This window comes from Diabrotica virgifera, chromosome 1 (genome assembly GCF_917563875.1).
Source record: "Diabrotica virgifera virgifera chromosome 1, PGI_DIABVI_V3a".
Lineage (NCBI taxonomy): Eukaryota > Metazoa > Arthropoda > Insecta > Coleoptera > Chrysomelidae > Diabrotica > Diabrotica virgifera.
The window spans coordinates 30,052,595-30,074,752 of NC_065443.1; the positions used below are offsets into that span (position 1 = coordinate 30,052,595).

General features: G+C 32.1%; 1 protein-coding gene across 1 annotated transcript in view; it reads right to left on the bottom strand.

The window, feature by feature from the left end:
- LOC126887807 (probable RNA-binding protein 19) overlaps positions 1-22,158 on the bottom strand; it is a 77,059-nt gene that overhangs the window by 19,825 nt on the left and 35,076 nt on the right. Inside the window, exons 8-10 of the mRNA XM_050655639.1 lie at positions 16,429-16,691; positions 14,797-14,932; positions 5,707-6,035 (exon numbers count right to left, since the gene is read on the bottom strand). Of these exons, the coding sequence (XP_050511596.1) occupies positions 5,707-6,035; positions 14,797-14,932; positions 16,429-16,691 (728 nt within the window). The remainder of the gene's footprint in view (positions 1-5,706; positions 6,036-14,796; positions 14,933-16,428; positions 16,692-22,158) is intronic.

Here is a 22,158-nt window from a genome sequence, read left to right on the forward strand (position 1 = left end):
ATAGTATCTGGTTGTACACAATACAACCCCCAACAGAAAAAAAAGATTGTGTGTGTACTTTGTACGCACGTAAGAAGTTACACTTCTATTACGTGATTTCAACGAAATTGATATATGTACTTTAAACAGTTTATTTATATTTTATTTAAATATTAAAGTAATTTTAATACTTACTACTTTCCAAAAATTTTTATTAAAAAAATATCAAAAATTAAAAAAAAATAAAAGAATGTGTGTGTGTTTATGTTTTAAAACACACATAAACACATTGAAAAATGCCACAAAGAAATAATTTCTGAACAATCATTATTGGAAAAAATGTTAACTAAATACACATTTTCTGGAAAAAAAATATATAACAAATACTTACAATCATAAAATGTATAAAAAATAAAAACTTACATTGGGATTCGAACCCGCGCATTTTAAGGCGCTTAGATTTGTAATCGAAGCCTCTACTCATTTATCCACTTACACATACGCGTCATGTGGGAAGAAAGGCCAACTGAACGTTTTACTGTGTGACAGATCTGAATTTAATCAAATTAGTTTGATTTTTGTGGAATTAAAATATTAAAATACAACAAAAGATAGAGTAAGAAAACAATATATTAGATGAGGATTGGTAGAAATTTTGTTGGTAATCAAATTATGTAAATCAAAGCATTACATACTAGGTAGGCATATTTTCCAAATGGGTAAGTACCTATGTAATATTTTATTAAAATACTGAAACATTTACAATTACGTACCTGTTGCTTTTAAAAACTGTTTAAAAAGTCACTACAATTATAAACTTGCTTTTGTCTGTGTCCTCACAACAATAAAAACTAATATACACAACATTTGTTTACCCATAACCATTGACGTATTAATAAAATAACCGACATATTGAACAATTTTTGACAGGTCATTGCAATTACCCAATCAGAGCACGCATAGCGTTTCAGCTGCGCCCAGGACTAAGACTTTTGATGAATTCGCGCACATATACATTTACTCCCAACGCGCCTAAAGAAGTATAACTTCAAAAACGGCCACAAAAACGTTACAAACACATTAAAACTTTTTTCATGGCGTAGGTGTATCACCCAACCATCTTGGCCGAGGAGAAACAGTTAGGTCAGTCAGCTGTTTCTCCTCGGCCGAGATAGTTGGGTGATACACCCAAGCCATGAAAAAAGTTTTAATGTGTTTGTAACGTTTTTATAGACGTTTTTTCCTATTTTTTTTTCTGTTGAGAGTTGTACGTAAGGCAACTGTAGTGCATAAATTATTAAATAAAAATTGTAATACAACCAGATACTATTAATAGTATAGTATAGTTGATCCAAAAGATGGCATAACCCAGACATAAAAAGTGAAAGTTATCCTTCAACACCAAATTGTTCTATATGGTCCACACAATGTCCAGAAAAAAGTCACACCATTTTTAGCGTCGGATTTGGGGGGGAGAGGGGGGAGAAATCGGTAAATTCGTAGTTTTTTAAGTTTTTCGCCAATATTTCTAAAACTATGCGGTTTAGCATGAACAACCTTCTATACAAAATTGTTCTACATTAAATTTGAAATAAAAAAGGTCCTATGCATAATCTTTCTAAAATGAATGGTTCCAAAGTTACGGAGGTAGTATAGTATAACTGGTCCAAAAAAAGGCCTAACCCAAACATCCAAAGCAAAAATTTTCCTCCAACACCAAAATGTTCTATATGGTCCACATATTGTTCAGTAAAAAGTTACACCATTTTGAGCGTCCGGTTTGGGAGGGAGATGGGAGAGAAGCCGGTAAATTAGTAGTTTTTTTTAAGTTTTTCGTCAATATTTCTAAAACTATGCTTTAGCGTAAACAATGTTATATACAAAAATGTTCTACAGTCTGGAACCGTTGATTTTATAACAATTATGTATGAACCTTTTTTGTTTTAAATTTTATGTAGAACATTTTTCTAAAGAACATTCCTTACGCTAAAGCATAGTTTTAGAAATATTGACGAAAAACGTAAAAAAACTACTAATTTACCGACTTCTTCCCCATCTCCCCCCCCCCCAAACCGGACTTTCAAAATGGTGTAACTTTTTACTGAACAATATGTGGACCATATAGAACAATTTGGTGTTGAAGGAAAACTTTTACTTTGGATGTCTGGGTTGGGCCTTTTTTTGGACCAATTATACTATACTACCTCGGTAACTTTGGAACCGTTCGTTTTAGAAGGGTATGCATTGGGCCTTTTTTATTTAAAATTTAATGTAGAACAATTTTGTGTAGAGAGTTGTTCATGCTAAACCGCTTAGTTTTAGAAATATTGACGAAAAACATAAAAAAACTACAAATTTGCAGATTTCTTCCCCCCCCCCAAACCCGACGCTGAAAATGGTGTGACTTTTTTCTGAACATTATTTGGACCATATAAAACAATTTGGTGTTGGAGGATAACTTTCACTTTGGATGTCTGGGTTTGGGTCTAACTATATAGTATAAGAGCTGTGAGACATTTTTGAGTAGGTATTTTAGGCAACCTGAAAATTTTTCAGGTGACTCTTCCATGATAGCCTAATACAAAAATGCCGGTCTGGCTGGAGGGTAGCGGTTATTTTCCCCAAAAATCCCCCCCAAAGTTAAAAAAAGGGTAAAAATTGTTATTACAAAAAATATCATTAACGTGACTTTAAAGTAAATTTAAATATTCAAATATAAAGAAAATAAACAGGCCAGGCGATTTGAGGGCGATTTTAACTCTGCAAGATACTTGCATGGGCGCCCCAGGATTATTTTCAGGGGATGCATCTGAACTTCAGAAGATTTCATCTGAATCTGTACATACTATTAACGAGTATAAAATATACAACTATACATGCAAAGCTATGTACATTCCTTCAGGACAGGGAAGTACAATTATTATTTTGACAGGGTATTTTTTAATATTAAAAATAAATATTCTACAAAGACAGGTTTTTTTTGGTGAAATATTCCAACTGCCATGTGATCGAACAAATTACGCGTGCATATAAATGAAAAGCGCTATAGGTAAACAGGAGTGTGAGAAAGAGCGTATACCGATAGCTGTTTGCGTCCTCTGTTGTACCTGAGCGAGTCCGTTCGCTCGAGAAAAATCACGTGACCTGGCGATCCCATGTTGTTGTGCTTCGAAACGTCAGAGTAATTATTATATATTATAGTTTTTTAAGTAAAGTCGGGTCCATAGATATTTCGCCCGTCGGCAAATTCAAACAGATAACATTTGTATTGTTATGAAATTCGAGTAAATCAATGTCCCTTTGATTAAGCACACGCCGGTATTTTTACAACCGGGTTACTCATTGTAAATCAATCAAGTTTAACACTTGAAAATGTATACTTGGGCATTAGTACAGTTAAAATTGTTAGACGATTATATTTAGATGAAATATTAAGCAATAGAATTGAAACTTTTTTCTACTTTTAAGGACAAAAAAGCAAGTTCATTAGCGGAACGTGATTCAAAATTATTCTGCAGATTATATTTGAAGCAATATTTGATTAAAACATCTCATTTTTGGTGGTAAAAATATATTAAATACATATATTAATTTGTCTGGACTAAAGGTGGTCAAAGATGGTCTGGAGTTATATTTTTGTTTGAATTTGCCGACGGGCGATAGATAGATGGTGTTTACTTTAACTTTTTCTTAATTAAAGGAAAATAATACGTACTATACAATAGATTTTGCAAATATAATAGAAAAAGACAGATTTATTATTATAAAGATATAGGTAGAAAAGTATAAAAGTATAAACTAAATTGATTCTGTGTCCGAATCTTGTACTTCTTCTTCAAACTCCTCATCTGAGCTTAAATATTCACTGTCTTCTTCTTCGTCAGACTCCCCTTGAGACTCAGATTCCTCTTCTACATGATCTGCAAATAGTTGTAATATGTATTTAGAATTAATTAAAAATTAATTAGTGATTGATTAATTGAGTTGCTACGTATTCTCTGTCCTTTTATACGGAGTCGAAGCCTGGAGAATCACGAATAATGTAAAAAATATCATGGACGCAAAACGTAACAAACACGGAAACATTAATAAGGATAAAAAGTCAAAAAAATACTCAACACTATGAAGGAAGGAAAAATGAGCTACTTTGGTCATATACTAAGAAATAAAAAACATGATGTAATTTATAATATAAGGAAAAGTATTAAGTATTAGTTATACATTAATTTTTAATTAATTCTAAATACATATTTACAACTATTTACAGATCAGGTAGAAGAGGAATCTGAGTCTCGAGGGGAGTCTGACGAAGAAGAAGAGAATGAATATTTATTTTGGCTCATCTTTCTTTCCTTTATAGTGTTGAGTATTTCTTTTGCCTTTTTCATCTTTCTTAATGTTTCCGTGTTTGTTACGTGTTGTGTTCATGATATTTTTTACATTATTCAATAACAGCACATCTCAACAATGGCAAGTCTTTCTTCAGATGCGCCCGTGATTGTCCAGGCTTCGACTCCGTATAAAAGGACAGAGAATACGTAGTAATTCAATTAAATTATCGCTAATTAATTTTTAATTAATTCTAAATACATATTACAACTATTTGCAGATCATGTAGAAGAGGAATCTGAGTCTCGAGGGGAGTCTGACGAAGAAGAAGACAGTGAATATTTAAGCACAGATGAGGAATTTGAAGAAGAAGTACAAGATTCGGACACAGAATTAATTTAGTTTATACTTTTATACTTTTCTACCTATATATTTATAATAATAAATCTGTTTTTTCTATCATATTTGCAAAATCTATTGTATAGTACGTATTATTTTCCTTTAATTAAGAAAAAGTTACTTAAAAAACTATAATATATAATAATTACTCTAACGTTTCGAGACACAACAACATGGGATCGCCAGGTCACGTGATTTTTCTAGAGCGAACGGACTCGCTCAGGTACAACAGAGAACGCAAACAGCTATCGGTATACGCCCTTTCTCACACTGCTGCTTACCTATAGCGCTTTTCATTTATATGTACGCGTAATTTGTTTGATCACATGGCAGTTGGAAAATTTCACCAAAAAAAATTCTGTCTTTTTAGAATATTTATTTTTGATATTAAAAAAATACCCTGTCAAAATAATAATTGTACTTCCCTGTCCGGAAGGAATGTGCATAGCTTTGCATGTATAGTTGTATATTTTATACTCGTTAATAGTATGTACAGATTCAGATGAAATCTTCTGAAGTTCAGATGCATCCCCTGAAAATAATCCTGGGGCGCCCATGCAAGTATCTTGCAGAGTTAAAATCGCCCTCAAATCGCCTGGCCTGTTTATTTTCTTTATATTTGAATATTTAAATTTACTTTAAAGTCACGTCAATGATATTTTTTGTAATAACAATTTTTACCCTTTTTTTTAACTTTGGGGGGGATTTTTGGGGAAAATAACCGCTACCCTCCAGCCAGACCGGCATTTTTGTATTAGGCTATCATGGAAGAGTCACCTGAAAAATTTTCAGGTTGCCTAAAATACCTACTCAAAAATGTCTCACAGCTCTTGGACCATATACCATACTATAAGATGCTCACGCACATAACTTCAAGAAATGGTACTTTTACCTTCTATTGACCATTAGCTCCGATGATGAGAATTTTGTCAAAAGAGCTAAGCTAAGGAAATAAATACATACTATTTTTTCACTTCCTTGAATATTGATAATACTTACTTTTTTTAAACCTTCATCAGTTGTTTTAAAATTCAAATTTTTCACGAACAATGTAGTATCAGGCTCAGGTTCTTCTTCTTCTTCTTCAGCTTCCTCGACATTGTTTTCGTTGCTATTTTCTTCGTTATTTTGTTCTGTATTTGTTTCTTCTTCTGGTTGTATTTTTTTATCATCAGTATTTACAATCTTTCCGGTATTATATTTGCTTGATTCTTTTAAACTGTTTTCGGGAGCCCATTCAAGATATAGGGGCATGTTTTTAAACTTGGTGTAAGCTAATCTTGTAAATGCTTTTCTTGCTTCGGAAGGTTCCAGAAATTCAATAATGGCTAAAAAATTGTGAAACATTATTCAAACATTGAATTTGTTAATAACTACCATCAACTGTTATTCTTGAGAAATTATGTAGGTTTAGAAGCAAAAACAAAAAAGAATTGATTAAAAATAAAGGGTATACGGAGTAAAAAACAAAAAGGAAAATTTTGTCGGAAAAAAATCAATAGAAACCAAAATGCATAATATTGAGATACACAGCCCATGCATATTATTGGGACAGATAAAAATAACGTTTACAATTTCAACAGAGTATAAAATTTTAAATCTCTGTAACTTAAAGTGTCTGAAGTCTAAGTGCAAATAAAAAATGAGAATTGTAATAAACTGTTTTCTGGGGAACAAAAATTTAAATTATAGACTATTCACTCAGCTCGGGATTATTTTGACAGATTCATTTTCGGAAACATAAACTACAAAAATTACTATCTCTGAGTATCAATAGCTCAAATACAGTTGATTTCTTTCAGTTAAAAAACGAGAATAATCATGAAAAATGGGACTGTATCTATATTCATTAATTTTCATCGAAAACTCGTGTACATTTGTACACACTAATCCACAAAATAATGCTAAAGAATCAGTAGGGTCACTCCTCGAAAATTTTAGTCCTTTGCGCAGATGAATGACAGCTATCGGCATCCTACGTTTGCCGTGATTGGTCATTATCGTCCCGCATTTACCACGACTGGCTGTTATCGTCGCGCAGTCAAAATTTTGCCTCAGGAGTGGATTGCAAAATTGGAACCATCAAAATTCGTGAGCTAACTTATTCTTTAGCATTAAACTGAGACTAATCTATAAACGACTGTAAAATTAAAAAAATAAAATTTTGTTTTAACACTTCGTTCGACGACGGTGGTCTGTCAGACCAAGATTATAACATAAAACGTTAGTTTTTTAAAAATAAATAATTTACATTGTAGGGATTTTCAGTACCTTTCGCAAAAATGAAAACCTACATTTTACGTTATATTTACAAAAAAAATCGATTTATTTTCTTTAAAAAAATACTTTGTCCTGATAGATCACCGTCGTTCGTTTATGTAAGTTTTTTCATATACCAAATATAATTATCCTAAAGGGGAATATAAATATAAAAAAAAAGAAAAAAAAATAATAAAAATAAATAAATATTAAAAAACAATAAAAAAAAACAAAAAAAATAAAAAAATGCAAAAAGAAAAAAAAAGCAAAAAAAATCACAAAGGAGGCCTAAACCTCCGCGAGGTTGAATCGGGTTTAGGTCTTAGCGTTGAAAAAAAATATTGTAATATCAATTAGTGGTTTAGTATAAGTATTTAGTAATAGTGTTTAATATTAGTATGTATTTTTAATGTAATGTATGTAATATATGTTTGTAATTATTAAAATATAATGTATATCAGTTAAAATTAGGAAATTGTGTCTATGAAAATAAAAAAAAATGAGCTGGCCAATTGGTTCAAACCAAGGTCATAAATCTAAACACACACACACACACTAAAAGGGAATGTAATAACAACAAAGACAATTTATCAAAAAATTAGGAGTAAACCTAGAAAATAGTTATTTGCAATCTACGGCTGCAATGTCACAATTACATTCGCATATTCGACAAGCTGTTATGAAATATTCTGGAGTGCCGACTCAAAACCAGCCTAATCCACCACCAGGTATTGAATACCATCAAGAGGGCATTGGAAATATTGTAAGAAAAGGAAAACCGGATATTTTTGCTGTGAGGAATGTATTCGGCAAAAAACCTAAGAAACTGTTCGCCTTATTAATTTTTGTGTATTTTCTGTGTAGTAGAATTTTTCTGAAGAACAGAGATGTACACATGGTGTTTGTAGATCTTAAGAAGGCATACGACACCGTGCCAAAGAAAGATCTGTGCAAAGAAAAGACAAAAATAGGAATACAACCTAACTTAACACAAGCAATAAAGAACAGATACAGTGGGAATAAAGTAAATATAAAAATCGGAAACAAAGTAGTTGCTAACTCAAAAAAACCAAAATATTAGTACAGGGATGCTCAACGTCACCAACTCTTTTTAAAATATTTTTAGAACACGCACTAACAACTTGGAAGTCAAAATGTAGGGGTATGGGAATACCGATAAGGGACGATTATCTCTAGTGCAGCCGATGTGTGAAACAATTGTGCATTTAATGATAGAAGTATATAATTTGGACCACATATACTACACATATAAAGGTTCAAATTTAGATATGAGGCCATCTCAGATTTTGTCTTTGTATAGTCGCCATTTTGAATGCCCGCCATTTTTGTAAAAGGAACAAAAACTGAGATGGCCTCATATCTAAATTTTAACCTTTAGATGTGTAGTATATGTGGTCCAAATTATATGCTTCTACCATTAAATGCACAATAATTCTTATAATATTTGCACGAATCTGCCGCACATAGGTACATATGAAGATACGTTATGCATTTATTAAACGGTAATTAATATAACCAAAAAGTTCAAAATATTTCCTAAAAAATATTTTTACGCTCTTTTCAACGCAGATATTACCTTTTTGAAAAATTAATATATAAAGAGTGAAAGAATTGAAAAAATAAACAACATATTACAAAAAAATCAGGAAAACACAACTTCGGGTAGATTCTTCCGGTTCAAGAGCTCGATCTTATACATCAAAAAAAGAACCTATATACCAAATTTGGTTGAAATCGGACTTTTCGTTCAAAAGTTATCGTGCTATTAGTCACATATGTATAGTCGCCATTTTGAATGCCCGCCTTTTTTGTAAAAGGCAAAATCTGAGACGCCCTCATATCTAAATTTGAACCTTTGTATGTGTAGTATATGCGGTCCAAATTATATGCTTCTACCATTAAATGCACAATAATTCTTATAATATTTGCACGAATCTGCCGCACATATGTAGGTATATGTGAAGATAAGTTATGCATTTATTACAGGGTAATTAACATAACTAAATAGTTCAAAATATTTCTTAAAAAATATTTTTACGCCCTTTTCAATGCCGGTATTACCTTTTTAAAAAATTAATATATACAGGGTGAAAGAATTAAAAAAAAACAACATATTTTTACATAAAAAAATCAGGAAAAACACAACTTCTGTTAAACCGATTCTTGCGGTTCAGGAGCTCGATCTTATACACATACTGTATATATGTGTATATACAGGGTGTCCCGAAAAGATTGGTCATAAATTATACCACAGATTCTGGAGTCAAAAATGTGTTGATTGAACCTCACTTACCTATATACCAGGGGTGGCCAAACTGTGGCTCGCGAGCCACATGTGGCTCTTTGAAGGATTATTTGTGGCTCCCAATAAATTTACCTGAATTACTTTCAATTTTTGTGTTCAAAATCTCTTAAATCACTGACAACAAATATAAAAGACTAATAATTAGTCTTTTATATTTGTCAGTTACAATTATTGTAACATCAGAACTTAGACCAGGGGACCCTTTATCACCGTTGCTATTCAATTTGGCCGTAGAATACAATATGTAATAAGTAAAATATCATATGCGCTGGCAGTGGGATTACCGAATCGAGAATCAAAAGCATTGTTGGCCTTTGGTGATAATCTAGGTGGAGTCGCTCATTCTACAAGAGACGTGAGATAGATGTTTTCACAACTCGAGGAAGAAACAGGTAGTCTGAGCCTTCGAATAAATAATAAAAAGACGAAATACATGATAGTACCTAACCAAAAATTCAAGACCGAGTTAGGCAGAACATAATTATTAATGACCACAACTTCCAAGTAGTAAAAGAGTTGGGGCGGTAATCACAGATGACAACCACATATAAAAAGAGGTCTCAGCATGGATAGCTGGGCGGAATAGAGCATTATACTCCCTTCATCATTATAAGATCTAAACTGCTAAAAGGACAATCTAAATTCAGACTGTACACGCCAATTATTATTCGCCCAATTGTTACATATGGAAGTGAAACATGGACTCTACATCAGCGGGAAATAAATATGCTGCTGGGTTTTGAAAGGAAAGTTCTCAGAATGATATATGGCCCTCAAAAAGATAAACTGACAGGAGAGTGTAGAAGGAGCCGCAAAGCTGAGTTGGTGACTGTGTATGGTACTGAAAACATCTCCAGACATATAAAAGCTAAGATAAGATGGGCAGGTCATGTGGTACGATCAGAGGAAACAAAGTGTTAAAGACAGTGTTTTTTGAGAGACGGTAGAAGATCAGTGGGCCGTCCCAGAAAGAGATGGAAGGATGATCATGAAAAATCGAATTTGCTTGAATTAATAAAGGCTGTTTGTAGAATTATTTGCATATTTGGAAAACGATGTGAACAATTTTATTTAAAAAAAAATGTTTAAAAAAAGTTTAAATTTTTGAAACTGTTTATTCATTTTTAATTTTGTTTCGCTTTAAAATTCACAAATCCAAGGAGTGAGAGAAAAATGTAATATGTACCTTTTTTTACACTTCTTAAATAATTTTTAATTGCGGCTCGGGTAAAATTTTGAAAAATGGCTCGGACTATTAAGGAGCTTGGCTACCCCTGCTATATACAATAGTGCACACAAAAAAAGTTACAGCCCTTTGAAGTTACAAAATGAAAATCGATTTTTTTTCATATATCGAAAACTCTTAGAGATTTTTTATTGAAAATGGACATGTGGCATTATTATGGCAGCAACATCTTAAAAAAAAATTATAGTGAAATTTGTGCACCCCATAAAAATTTTATGGGGGTTTTGTTCCTTTAAACCCCCCCAAACTTTTGTGTACGTTCCAATTAAATTATTATTGTGGCACCATTAGTTAAACACAATGTTTTTAAAACTTTTTTGCCTCTTAGTACTTTTTCAATAAGCCAGTGTTTATCGACATATTTTGAATATTTGTTGAATCCACCACATATTTGTATATGGTTAAGTACGATTATAGAGACCTGTTAATAATCTGAAAATTTATTTATAATTTACATTTTTAGGTATATTTTGAAAAAGAAGCCCCATCTCGATAAAAGGTGACTTATCAAAAAAAGACTAAGAGGCAAAGAAGTTTTAAAAGCACTGTTTAACTAATGATATCACAATAATAGTTTAATTGGAACGTACACAACTATTTGGGGGGTTTAAAGGAGCAAAACCCCCATAAAATTTTTATGTAAATAGATTAAAAAAGAAGCTGCATCTCGATAAAAACTGGCTTATCGAAAAAATACTAAGAGGCAAAACAGTTTTAAAAGCATTGTGTTTAACTAATGGTACCACAATAATAATTTAATTAGAATGTACGCAAAAGTTTGGGGGGGTTTAAGGAAACAAAACCCCCATAAATTTTTTATGGGGTGGACAAACTTCACTATAATTTTGTTTTAAGATGTTCCTGCCATTAGAATGATACATGTCCATTTTCAATAAAAAATCTCGAACAGTTTTCGATATATTGAAAAAAAATCGATTTTCATTTTGTAACTTTAAAGGGCTGTAACTTTTTGAAGTTATACTTCTTTAGGCGGGATTGAGATTGAGGGTGAATTTATATTGATCTGCGCGCATGCGCACACCGACAGTATGGTATTAGTCGTTATACGGGCTCTGATTAGGTGTTGAAATGATCTGTCAATAATAAATAATTGTTCAATATGAAGGTAAACAAATGTGTAATATATTAGTTTTATTGTTGTGAGGACAGAAACAAAAAAGTTTATAATCGTAGTGACATTTAAATAGTTTTTAAAAGCAACAGGTACGTAATAATTGTAAATGTATCATAGGTAAATGTATTGTAATTGTAAATGTATCATACCTATTTGAACCTACCAAAATACATAGTATGTAATACTTTTATTTACATAATTTAATTACCATCAAAATTTATATCAATGTTCACCTAATATATTGTTTTCTTACTCTATGTTTTGTTGTATTTTTTCAATTTTAAATCATTTCAATTCAAAATCAAAATAATTTAATTTAATTCAAAAATGTCAAAAGCTTAATCCGTTTACTTAGTCGATCTTCGCACATAATGACACATTGCCTCCGTGGCGAAGCGTTTAAGGCGAATGAACCCCAATATACCAACCGCGCTGATAGCTGGTTCGAATCCCAATAAAAACTTTTATTTTTTAATTGTTTTTTATACATTTGATGGTAAGTATATTTATTATATAATTTTATTTTCAGAAAATACGTACCTAATTAGTTAAAAAATGTTCCGACAATTAATGTTCAGAAATCATTTGTGGCATTTTTAATGTGTTTGTGTGTGTTTTATTCTTTTATTATTTTAATTTTTGGCACTGTTTTAATAAAAAGGTTTGAGAAGTAGTAAGTATAAATTAATTTAATATTTAAATAAAATATAAATAAAAAGTATATTAATTTCGTTTAAATCATATAATAGAAGTATAACTTCTTACGTGCGTACAAAGTACACACACATTATTTTTTTTTATGAGCACATTTGTACTAAGGTAAGTTAGGTTTAATCGAACTATTTTTGACCACACAATGTGTGGTATAATTTATGACCAACCTTTTCGGGACACCCTGTATATACTGTATATATTAATATGTACATCAAAAAAAGAACCCATATACCAAATTTGGTTGAAGTCGAACTTTTCGTTTAAAAGTTATCATGCTATTGGTCACATATTTATCGTGTCCATTTTGAATGCCCGCCATTTTTGTAAAAGGTAAAATCTGAGATGGTCTCATATCTAATTTTTTTGAACCTTTATATGTGTAGTATATGTGGTCCAAATTATATGTTTCTGTCATTAAATGCACAATTCTTATAATATTTGCACGAATCTACCGCGCTACTCTACACATTGTGTTTCGCAGACGACCAGGTGGTGATGGCTCAGGATGAGGAGGATATCAGCTACATGGTAAGAAAACTAAAAGAGTAATACTGAAAGGTGGACCTGGAAATTAATATGAAGAAAACGGAATACTTAGCAATACCGGAAGAAGACGTCAAAAATTTGGAAATAAAAGAACAAGTAGAAATAAAAGGAACGAAGAATTTTAAATATTTGGGTTTTATAATGTCGAAAAACGGAACAACACAGGAAGAGATAATAAACAGATTGGGACAAACAAGATCTTGCATCAACTCTCCATAGAACAATTACATAGTGTATTCTGGAACAAAAATATCAATGTGAAAACAAAAAAATTATATACCAAACAATTGTTCTAAATATCATGACATATGCCGCAGAAATGTGGGCCATAAACAAAAAAAAAACAGAGGAGCATTCTGGCGACTAAAATTGAATACTGGAGAAGATACTATGGTCTGACCAGAAGAGACAGAATACCAAAAGAAGATGTAAGGAGAAGAATGCAAGTGGAAAAAGATGTTTTGCAATATATAGACGAGAGAAGCCTAAAATGGTACGGCCACGTACGAAGAGCAGAAAACACATGGATAAATAAGGTTGCAGAATGGAGCCCACGAGTTGACGAAGCCGTGTCTAAGAAAGGATTGGAAGACGGAGACTGGGAAGATCGAAAAAAATTGAAGTACTGGCTGACGGTACGGGAACGTAGCTGTAGACAACCCTTTATATATAGAATTTTGCTGAACTGTTTGTGTTTTTTAGTAGAGTTTGATTATCGTTTTGATCAGTTTTTGTAAAATAAAAGAATAATTTGATTTTTTGTAAGTGTGGTAATCTGTCAAAATTATTCTGTCAAGTATATCACCTATTTTTGATCTATTTTAATTTAATACAAAGTAGGCATAAACAAACAATACATTTTCATTAGGGGAAAGAAAATACCTTATAAATACAAATAAAACTATTGTGTTTCAAAAATACTAATTAAAAGAAAATTAAAATAAAGCGTTATTTTTGGTCCCCTTAGACCACCGTCGTATGGTTTTGTCATTATTTAGACCTAGTCGATTGGAGTGTTAACAGATGTACTTTTATTTTGTTAATAAAAAGCATGTGAATATTTTTTTGTCCAAATATTGGCTATGATCACGTATGCTTGGTTATATAGTCATTTCTAGTCACTGCCAGTCGGTAAAAATTTAAACAACGCACAGAATGGTAGTTCACATAAAAAACTGGTGAAAACGAAAATTTCAAAAAAGCATTTCGGGCCGGCGAATCTTGTCCCTAAAGTAGGTAATATTATGTAAAAGAAGCTGTCACTACCCCTCCCCAAATAACCCAACCAAACAAATTTGACAGCTGCCACCTCGTAACACGGTGTGGCTGCGTTTAGTTGTGAGGTTTTACTACACTTTTTGTACCATTTGTAATTTCTTTATTTGATAGTAATGATAATATATACAGTTACCGCCACCCTACTAGATACATAGGAACATTTAGCTATTAAAGTCCTGGACCCTTCACTTGCTGCAATGTTTATTTTTATGTCTAGTGACGTGTAGTACGTCAGAAAATGTATAGAAACGGAATATTAACATAGAAAGTTGACAAATAATAGATCAGCTGTATTTGACGTTTATAGTTGTCATTTTGTTAAAGTTGTAAAAGTTTTAAAGTATTGTAATATTCTTGGTGTTTGAATAAAGTTATTTTAAAGCAGAATAAACAATACTATTAATTAATGTATTTTTTGAATGTAACAACTATTATTTTGAATAGTTTCTCGACAGCAACATGACAGGGATGAAAGTCACATCTGAGAACGGACCGGATTAGCCCATAAGCATAGCAGTTAGGTACCTAACCATGTATCTAGTAGCGTGGCGCTTACTTTATATTGACTATATACTCTTGTATTACCTGTAATTCCACTAGGAGGTAAAATAACTCTACCAACTTCTCCATTTTTCTCAAATATTTCACGAATTTCTTTAGCCTCAGTCTTGGATGGTAAATTCTTAACTAATATTAGAGTTTTAGATCTTTTTCCTGATGACTAAAAAATAAATAAGCATAAATATTATTTCATTAGTAGTAAAGAGAAAAAATAAGTTAATTGATTATTAATCATGTAGACTTTCATTGACGTTGTTTTGTAGTGATACAGATGAGCACTTAAGAAGCCTACACGAAAGTGACAATACTAAAGTAGAAATCCTTCCATCAATACTTCTACCAATCATTATAAATGGGTAACAAACGAGAAAAGAAAAAAAGGCCCTTGTCAGAGCTTACTTTTATAATGATTACTACTACGAATATCGAAAGCATTAATTGCAATAATCAAATAATTTTGTTCTACACTTTACAAATCCACTAATTCCATAAATGTCAAGGGACTCATCGCGACGCCAATCAGCACATAAATCAAATATTAAAGGAATGCAACTGTAAGAATTAACAACTTAAATTAGGCAAATACAGTCCTGGTAACTGTCAGTCTCAAACTGCATGCACTAATTATCGACATGCATAAAACACACAATTATTATGTCACGAATGAAAGATGACTCCTAGAAGAACCTCACTACCAAATCAAAGTGTATGTAGGAAAATTTAATAAGGAAATATGACCTCGTGAGGTTAATATATTGAATATACCTCAGTACATATTATATTAATGACGAGGTATAAATATAAAAAATAAACAAGACGTACATAACAGTATACTTGTTTACCAGAAGTAAATTTGCTGATGATTATAACAGTGGTAGACAAAAGTCCCCTCTCCCCTGTTTTCTTTTGAACGGTTATACATACTTACAAGAGTGAAATTTGGAGGGAGGAAAAACGGACGTAGGCTTCTAAAATAGTCATAACAGGTGACGTAATAGTAACAGATGACGTTACAAACCACTTTGACCGATAATTTTAAATGGGACCTTATGGCAAATGATATCTCGTTTGAAAGGTACTGAAAATACCTATTCAATCATACTAATTTTGTTGAGTTAAGTTGATTTTGATGAATAAATGAAATAAAAATGAAATTGTAGTTTCGCATGTAATTAATAAAGATTTAAATGTCCGCCTATGGTTATTTGTCAGAAAAGTTGACGTTTTTCAATTCTCTATTTGCTTTTCCGTCAACGTCAACTCTTTTGACAAATAGCCATAGGCGGATGTTTGAACCTTTATTAATTAAATGCGAAACTACAATTTTGTATTTATTTAATTTATTTATCAAAATAAACTTAAACCCAAACAAAATTAGTATGATTGAATAAGTATTTTTAACATCTTTCAAACGAGATATCACTTGCCATAAGGTCCCATTTAAAATTATCGGTCAAAGTAGCTCTGTAACGTCAGCTGTCACTATTACGTCACCTGTTTTGACTATTTTAGAAGCCTACGTACGTTTATTTCCTCCTTCCAAATTTCACTAGTATAAATATAACCGTTCAAAAGATAAGAGGGGGGAGGGGACTTTTGACTAGCACTGCATATTTTTCCAACTAATTATAAGCATTAAAACAAATTTTAACATACGTTAGCAAAGGCATCCAACACAACACCCTCTTGTTCCAAATATTTCCTAGTTTGTGCAACAATTTGCGTTTCTCCCAAAGCTAACCTGACAGCGGCACTACCTTTTCCATCAGGACCTATCACAGCTTCTTTAGTAGTTCCAAAACTGTCGGCTATTACTTCAGCTACAGCATCGTGGCCCAAAAACAGGGCATTCCAATTGTGCGAAGAACCAGCTTGTGCTTTCTGCTTGGCAGCTTTTTTCTTTTTGAAATTCGATGATTCTGTAAAATATTTTAATAGCTTAACAAATATATCACATCTTCTCAATACGAATGAAGATTTCTTTTGAACTTGTTGAATAAAAACTAAATTACAGCTTCTAAACCTGTACAACTGCGGTCATTGAATAGTTACACCCTTACATATCATAGTCATAGTATAGGAGGTGTGTCATAGTAGCCGATTTTTTAAATTTTTACCTCATTTAAACGCACATTTTACGTCAAAGTGACGTTACCAGTGGCGGACCCAGAATAGGTTGATTAAAATTAAAAAATCAAAATTAAATAAATCTATTTTACAAAATGTAACAAAATGAATGAATACCCCCCCCCCCCCATGTTAACTCATTTATTTTTAGCACATAAGCAAAACGCTCGGACAAGTCGATTTTTAAAATAATCATAGTATATTATAGCATCAATGTTTCGAACTTAACGCGATCCCTCTTTAGGTGACAGTCATAACTTTTTTTAAATGGGAAAGTACATCATGTGACACCTCATTTAAAAGCTTTTAAAATACTGATTACAAAAATGTATAATACTTGCACAAAATTTCGTTCCAATGCTTTTTAAATGCATTCATTTTTTTTAATCCTGAGAAAACTAATAAGAATTTTTGAAAAATTTAAACGCAGAATGAAAGACTACATTATTATACCGAGTGCAGAAAGTCCCTAAAAACTTCTATAACGTTTATTTTAATAAGTTACAGGGGTAAACGCAGAGAAAATTTAATATGATTTTTAATTTCAAATATGTTATTCAAAAGAAACTTTTTGTTTATTCTAAGCGACTTTCGGCCCTCGGTAATAATGTAATCTCTCGTTCTGCGTTTAAATTTTTCAAAAATACTCATTAGTTTTCTCAGGATTCGAAAAAAATGAATGCATTTAAAAAGCATTTGACCGAAATTTTGCCCAAGTATTATACATTTTTGTAATTAGTATTTCAAAAGCTTTTAAATGAGGTGTCACATGATGTACTTTCCCATTTAAAAAAAATCAAAGTTATCACTGGCACCTAAAGAGGGATCGAGTTAAGTTCGAAACATTGATGCTATAATATACTATGATTATTTTAAAAATCGACCTGTCCGAGCGTTTTGCTTATGTGCTAAAAATAAATGAGTTAACATGGGGGGTAACACTTATTCCATCGCACTGTATAAAGAATTTTTTTTAATAAAATTGAGTTAAAATAATTGAGTTTGGGAATTGCTCTTGTTTTTTGCGTGTCATTCAAATAAATTTTGGACGTGTTTAGTATCTTTTTATTTTATTTTTAAATACGCGTGAAATTTTTGACAAGCATTTTGACATGTAGCAAATTCGTACGACACTACGATTTAAATTTGTACGACACTACGATTTTACAGTATTACAACGTAAAAGTGTAAGTGTAAACTATTCCGTGACCGCAGCTGTACCTACTTCTTCGAAATCCTAGAAGCAGGATAAATTTCGCAGTTAACGAGAAAGCTTGGACTATTAACGTTGACTTAATGAGAAAGCTGGAAGATTTTAAGATGTGGCTTTTTAGGAGAATTTTGAAAATACCGTGGACCGATCATATTACGAACGAAACGGTGTTGCACAGAATGGGAAGAGACACCGAACTTTCGACCACCATTAAAAACAGAAAAACAGCATATTTGGGGCACATACTTAGAAATGATAAGTGCGAGTTACTACAGCTGATTATGAAGGGTAAAATCGAGGGAAAAGGGGGTCCTGGTAGACGACAAATACCCTGGCTGAAAAACATTCGCGACTGGTCCGGGTTAAACACATAGACGCTTTTCAGAAAAGCAGATGATAGAGACGAATTTGCAATGGTTAGAGCCAACCTTCATTCGTGGAGTCGGCACTAAAAGAAGCAGAACGAGTAAATGTGTTTTTCTACTTTTCTCGAAACCAGTTTTTGAAGTTATACTTCTTTACGGGCGTAATGACGGTGAAATTTTATATGGTAAAACCTAGCGACCGGGCGCATGCGCATTATAACTTTGTTCTGATTGGATGTTCAAATGACATGACAAAAATTATCCAATATGGCAGCTGTGGCACAGCTGTGGGACTGTGGTTTGGTTATAATGTATGCTTGTTGCGTTTTAAAATTTGTAGGAAGAGAAACAACAAACAAAAAGTTAGTTAATGGTTATACTGCCTTTTTAAATAGTTTTCATATTATATTTTTGGACTTATTTACATAGAAGAGATGATTGTTGCATGCCAATGTGAAAGCTCATCAAACTGTGACTAGTAAGTATGAGTGCCGCAGATCTCGCTTATTCAAAGCTAAAGAATCTTTCACTGGTAAGTGTTTTATAAATAGTTGATCAAATTTTGTTATGATATTTGAACATAGCCACTTTGCACGACGCAAGTGATTGCGAAATTTATTAGTCGTTATACGGGCTCCGATACCTACCTTGAACCTACCAAAATACATAAGTAGTATGTAATACTTTTATTTACATAATTTGATTACCATCAAAATTTCTATCAATATTCACCTAATATATTGTTTTCTTACTCTATGTTTTGTTGTATTTTTTCAATTCTAAATCATTTCAATTCAAAATCAAAATAATTTGATTTACATATGTTAAAAATGTCAAAAGGTTAATCTGTTTAGTTAGACGATCTTCGCACATAATGACAAGCTGTCTCTGTGGCGAAGTTTTAATGCGAGTGAATCCCAATACAACGCAAATACCAGCCGCGTGGTAAGTTGGTTCGAATCCCAATAGAAACTTTTATTTTTTTATTTTTTTTTATACATTTTATGATTGTAAGTATATTTATTATATACTTTTATTTTCAGAAAATACGTATTTAGTTAAAAAAATTTCCGACAATTAATGTTCAGAAATCATTTGTGGCATTTTTAATGTGTTTGTGTGTTTTTTATTTTTTTATTATTTTAATTTTTGGCACTGTTTTAATAAAAATGTTTGAGAAGTAGTAAGTATAAATTAATTTAATATTTAAATAAAATATAAATAAAAAGTATATTAATTTCGTTTATAATCATATAATCATATAATAGAAGTATAACTTCTTACGTGCGTACAAAGTACACACACATTCTTTTTTTATTTCCTGTTCCAAAATGTTTAACTTTTAATGCTGTATCCGTATCTGTCCTAAGTTTTTCTAAAGATATTGCAATTTTGGTTGCTCTAATCAGGGGACAGATACACATACGGACAGCACAAAACTAAAGGATCGAATTCTTTTTCAATTTTTATTTCAATCTAATATTAAAACCAGAGAAAAAAGTATGTATTTAAATTGTAACGAAGCCACATAACGATCAACAAATGTTTTCTGAAAAAATCCATTGTCTGTAAGTAGAAAAGTTTACGATAATGGTTGGCCAACCCAAAATGAACTACAGGTGCACGATAAAGATTTTAAATATTTAGCGAAGTAGACAAAAGCCCGGCGCAAATTGAACCTAAGCGAGACACAACCTGCGCCTGCGCACAGTGGTTCCAAATGCCGAAAACGTGGTCATGAACCTTTAAAAGCGTATATTGTTTATACATTTTGGAATTACTTTCGTTCTTAAGGGTTTTTGGTAGTCGCTGATTACGAATCTGGCATTATTTTTTCTGAAAAACAAAATGGCGGATCCAACATGGCGGAAAGAAATTGAAAATATCAATCAAAAAGGAAAATTTTTTGTCAAATTTGGTAGGTTAAGGTAGCTGATTACAAATCTAACATTACTTTTTTTAAACAAAATGGCGGATCCAATATGGACGAAAGAAGTTCGAAAATTTAATTTTAGCCGCATTTTTGTTTAAAATGTTATTCTATAAGGGACCTTTGAAGCTGCTGATTACCAATACATTTTCTTTATGAAGTACAATATTCAGAACCTATTACTTATGTACAACTGCCCATACATACTCAACAATCGCCAGAATCATGTAATATGCGTCATTTCCCACTTTTGTATTCAAACAGCTGCCAGCAATGCATAGGCAGTTATAGGCAGCTAAACCAAAGTGATTCTATATCTCCATACTATATATTTTAAGATTAATAAACATTAGTAGCAGAATTATGCAGAATTTTGTACTTTTGGAATGCATCTTTACAAATTGTTAATTATTTCAAGTATATTTTCACTATTTATGCATTAACAGATTTAAAGCATTTATTGTTAATAAGTGTTGATTTAAGTTATATCTTACATTACTACATACTTAAAAAAGAAGAATCTGCTTTACAGCGCTAAAATTGATAAACTACAAAACGTTTTACAGCGTTTTCAATATACGAGTTCTTTTTCACTTTCTCTGCCGGCCAAAATAACCCCGGACATGGCCCACTTGTTCCTGAGTTGTGAACCAGAATACATCCAGTCTGATCCTCATACCTGCGTATTAGGACTCTACGATAGTATGAGAAAACAACTGTAAACATGAAAATCCCTAAATAGGGACTCCTTTTTTCGCCTCATGACCACGTTTTCAGCATTTGGAACCACTGTGCTGCGGGAGGGGTGACCCGTGCATTTATTTTTCTAGCGTGCCGCCTATTGAACACAACCCAACCCAACCGTTGGCTATCGACGTGGTGAATAGAGACGGGCAAAATCAATGCGGACATGTAACGGTTTACTGATACTGATTACAAAATACTGATGTATCTGATCTGATCCTTGTACTGAATTGAGTAGGCAACTTAAAATCGATATTTCCGTACTGGTAACTAGTAACCTTTTAAAAATATCTTACACGTCCCTAGTAGTCGTAGCGGTATGACTTTCGAAAACATCGAATTTGATCATAAGTGGGTGCATAAAACGATATCTTACACTGAGTATTTTATTTCTGCACATAATACCTACATATTTAAAATAATCTCTCCCCTACTGCTCGGTCATAACTCATATTCCTCAATTTACTGCTCGGATCACAATCATTTACAATTACTGCAGGATCGCAATTATTTACAATTACTGCAGGTCATAATCAATTCATAATCCCTCCGCTACTGATCGGTCATAAAAAATAACACTATCTGCATATTTCGTTTTTAATTTTTAAGCATAAACAAAAATGTAATATGTAATAAACAAACATGTAATATGCCGACAAGTTGAATTTGAGGGTAATACGAAATTTTTATCGATCACGGTTTTAAGTAACATGAATCATTTTTCGCCTTATTTTTCTAATAATGTGTTTTTGTAAATGCATAACTTTGATTATTAATTTCGTATCACCGCTTATTTAGTCTACCAAAAGTTATCAGAATTAAATGACAAACACAACGCAGTGTTCACTCGGGGTGTTGACTATGGTAATATTTTTATATATCATAATAAATTGTACTTATACCATCCGTATTCATTTCAGATACGTCCATCTCGCAAACAAAAACAAGTTAAAATAAACATCTGGCGGCGAGTCACGCGTCCCACGGCCCAAGAAAACTGTACGCCG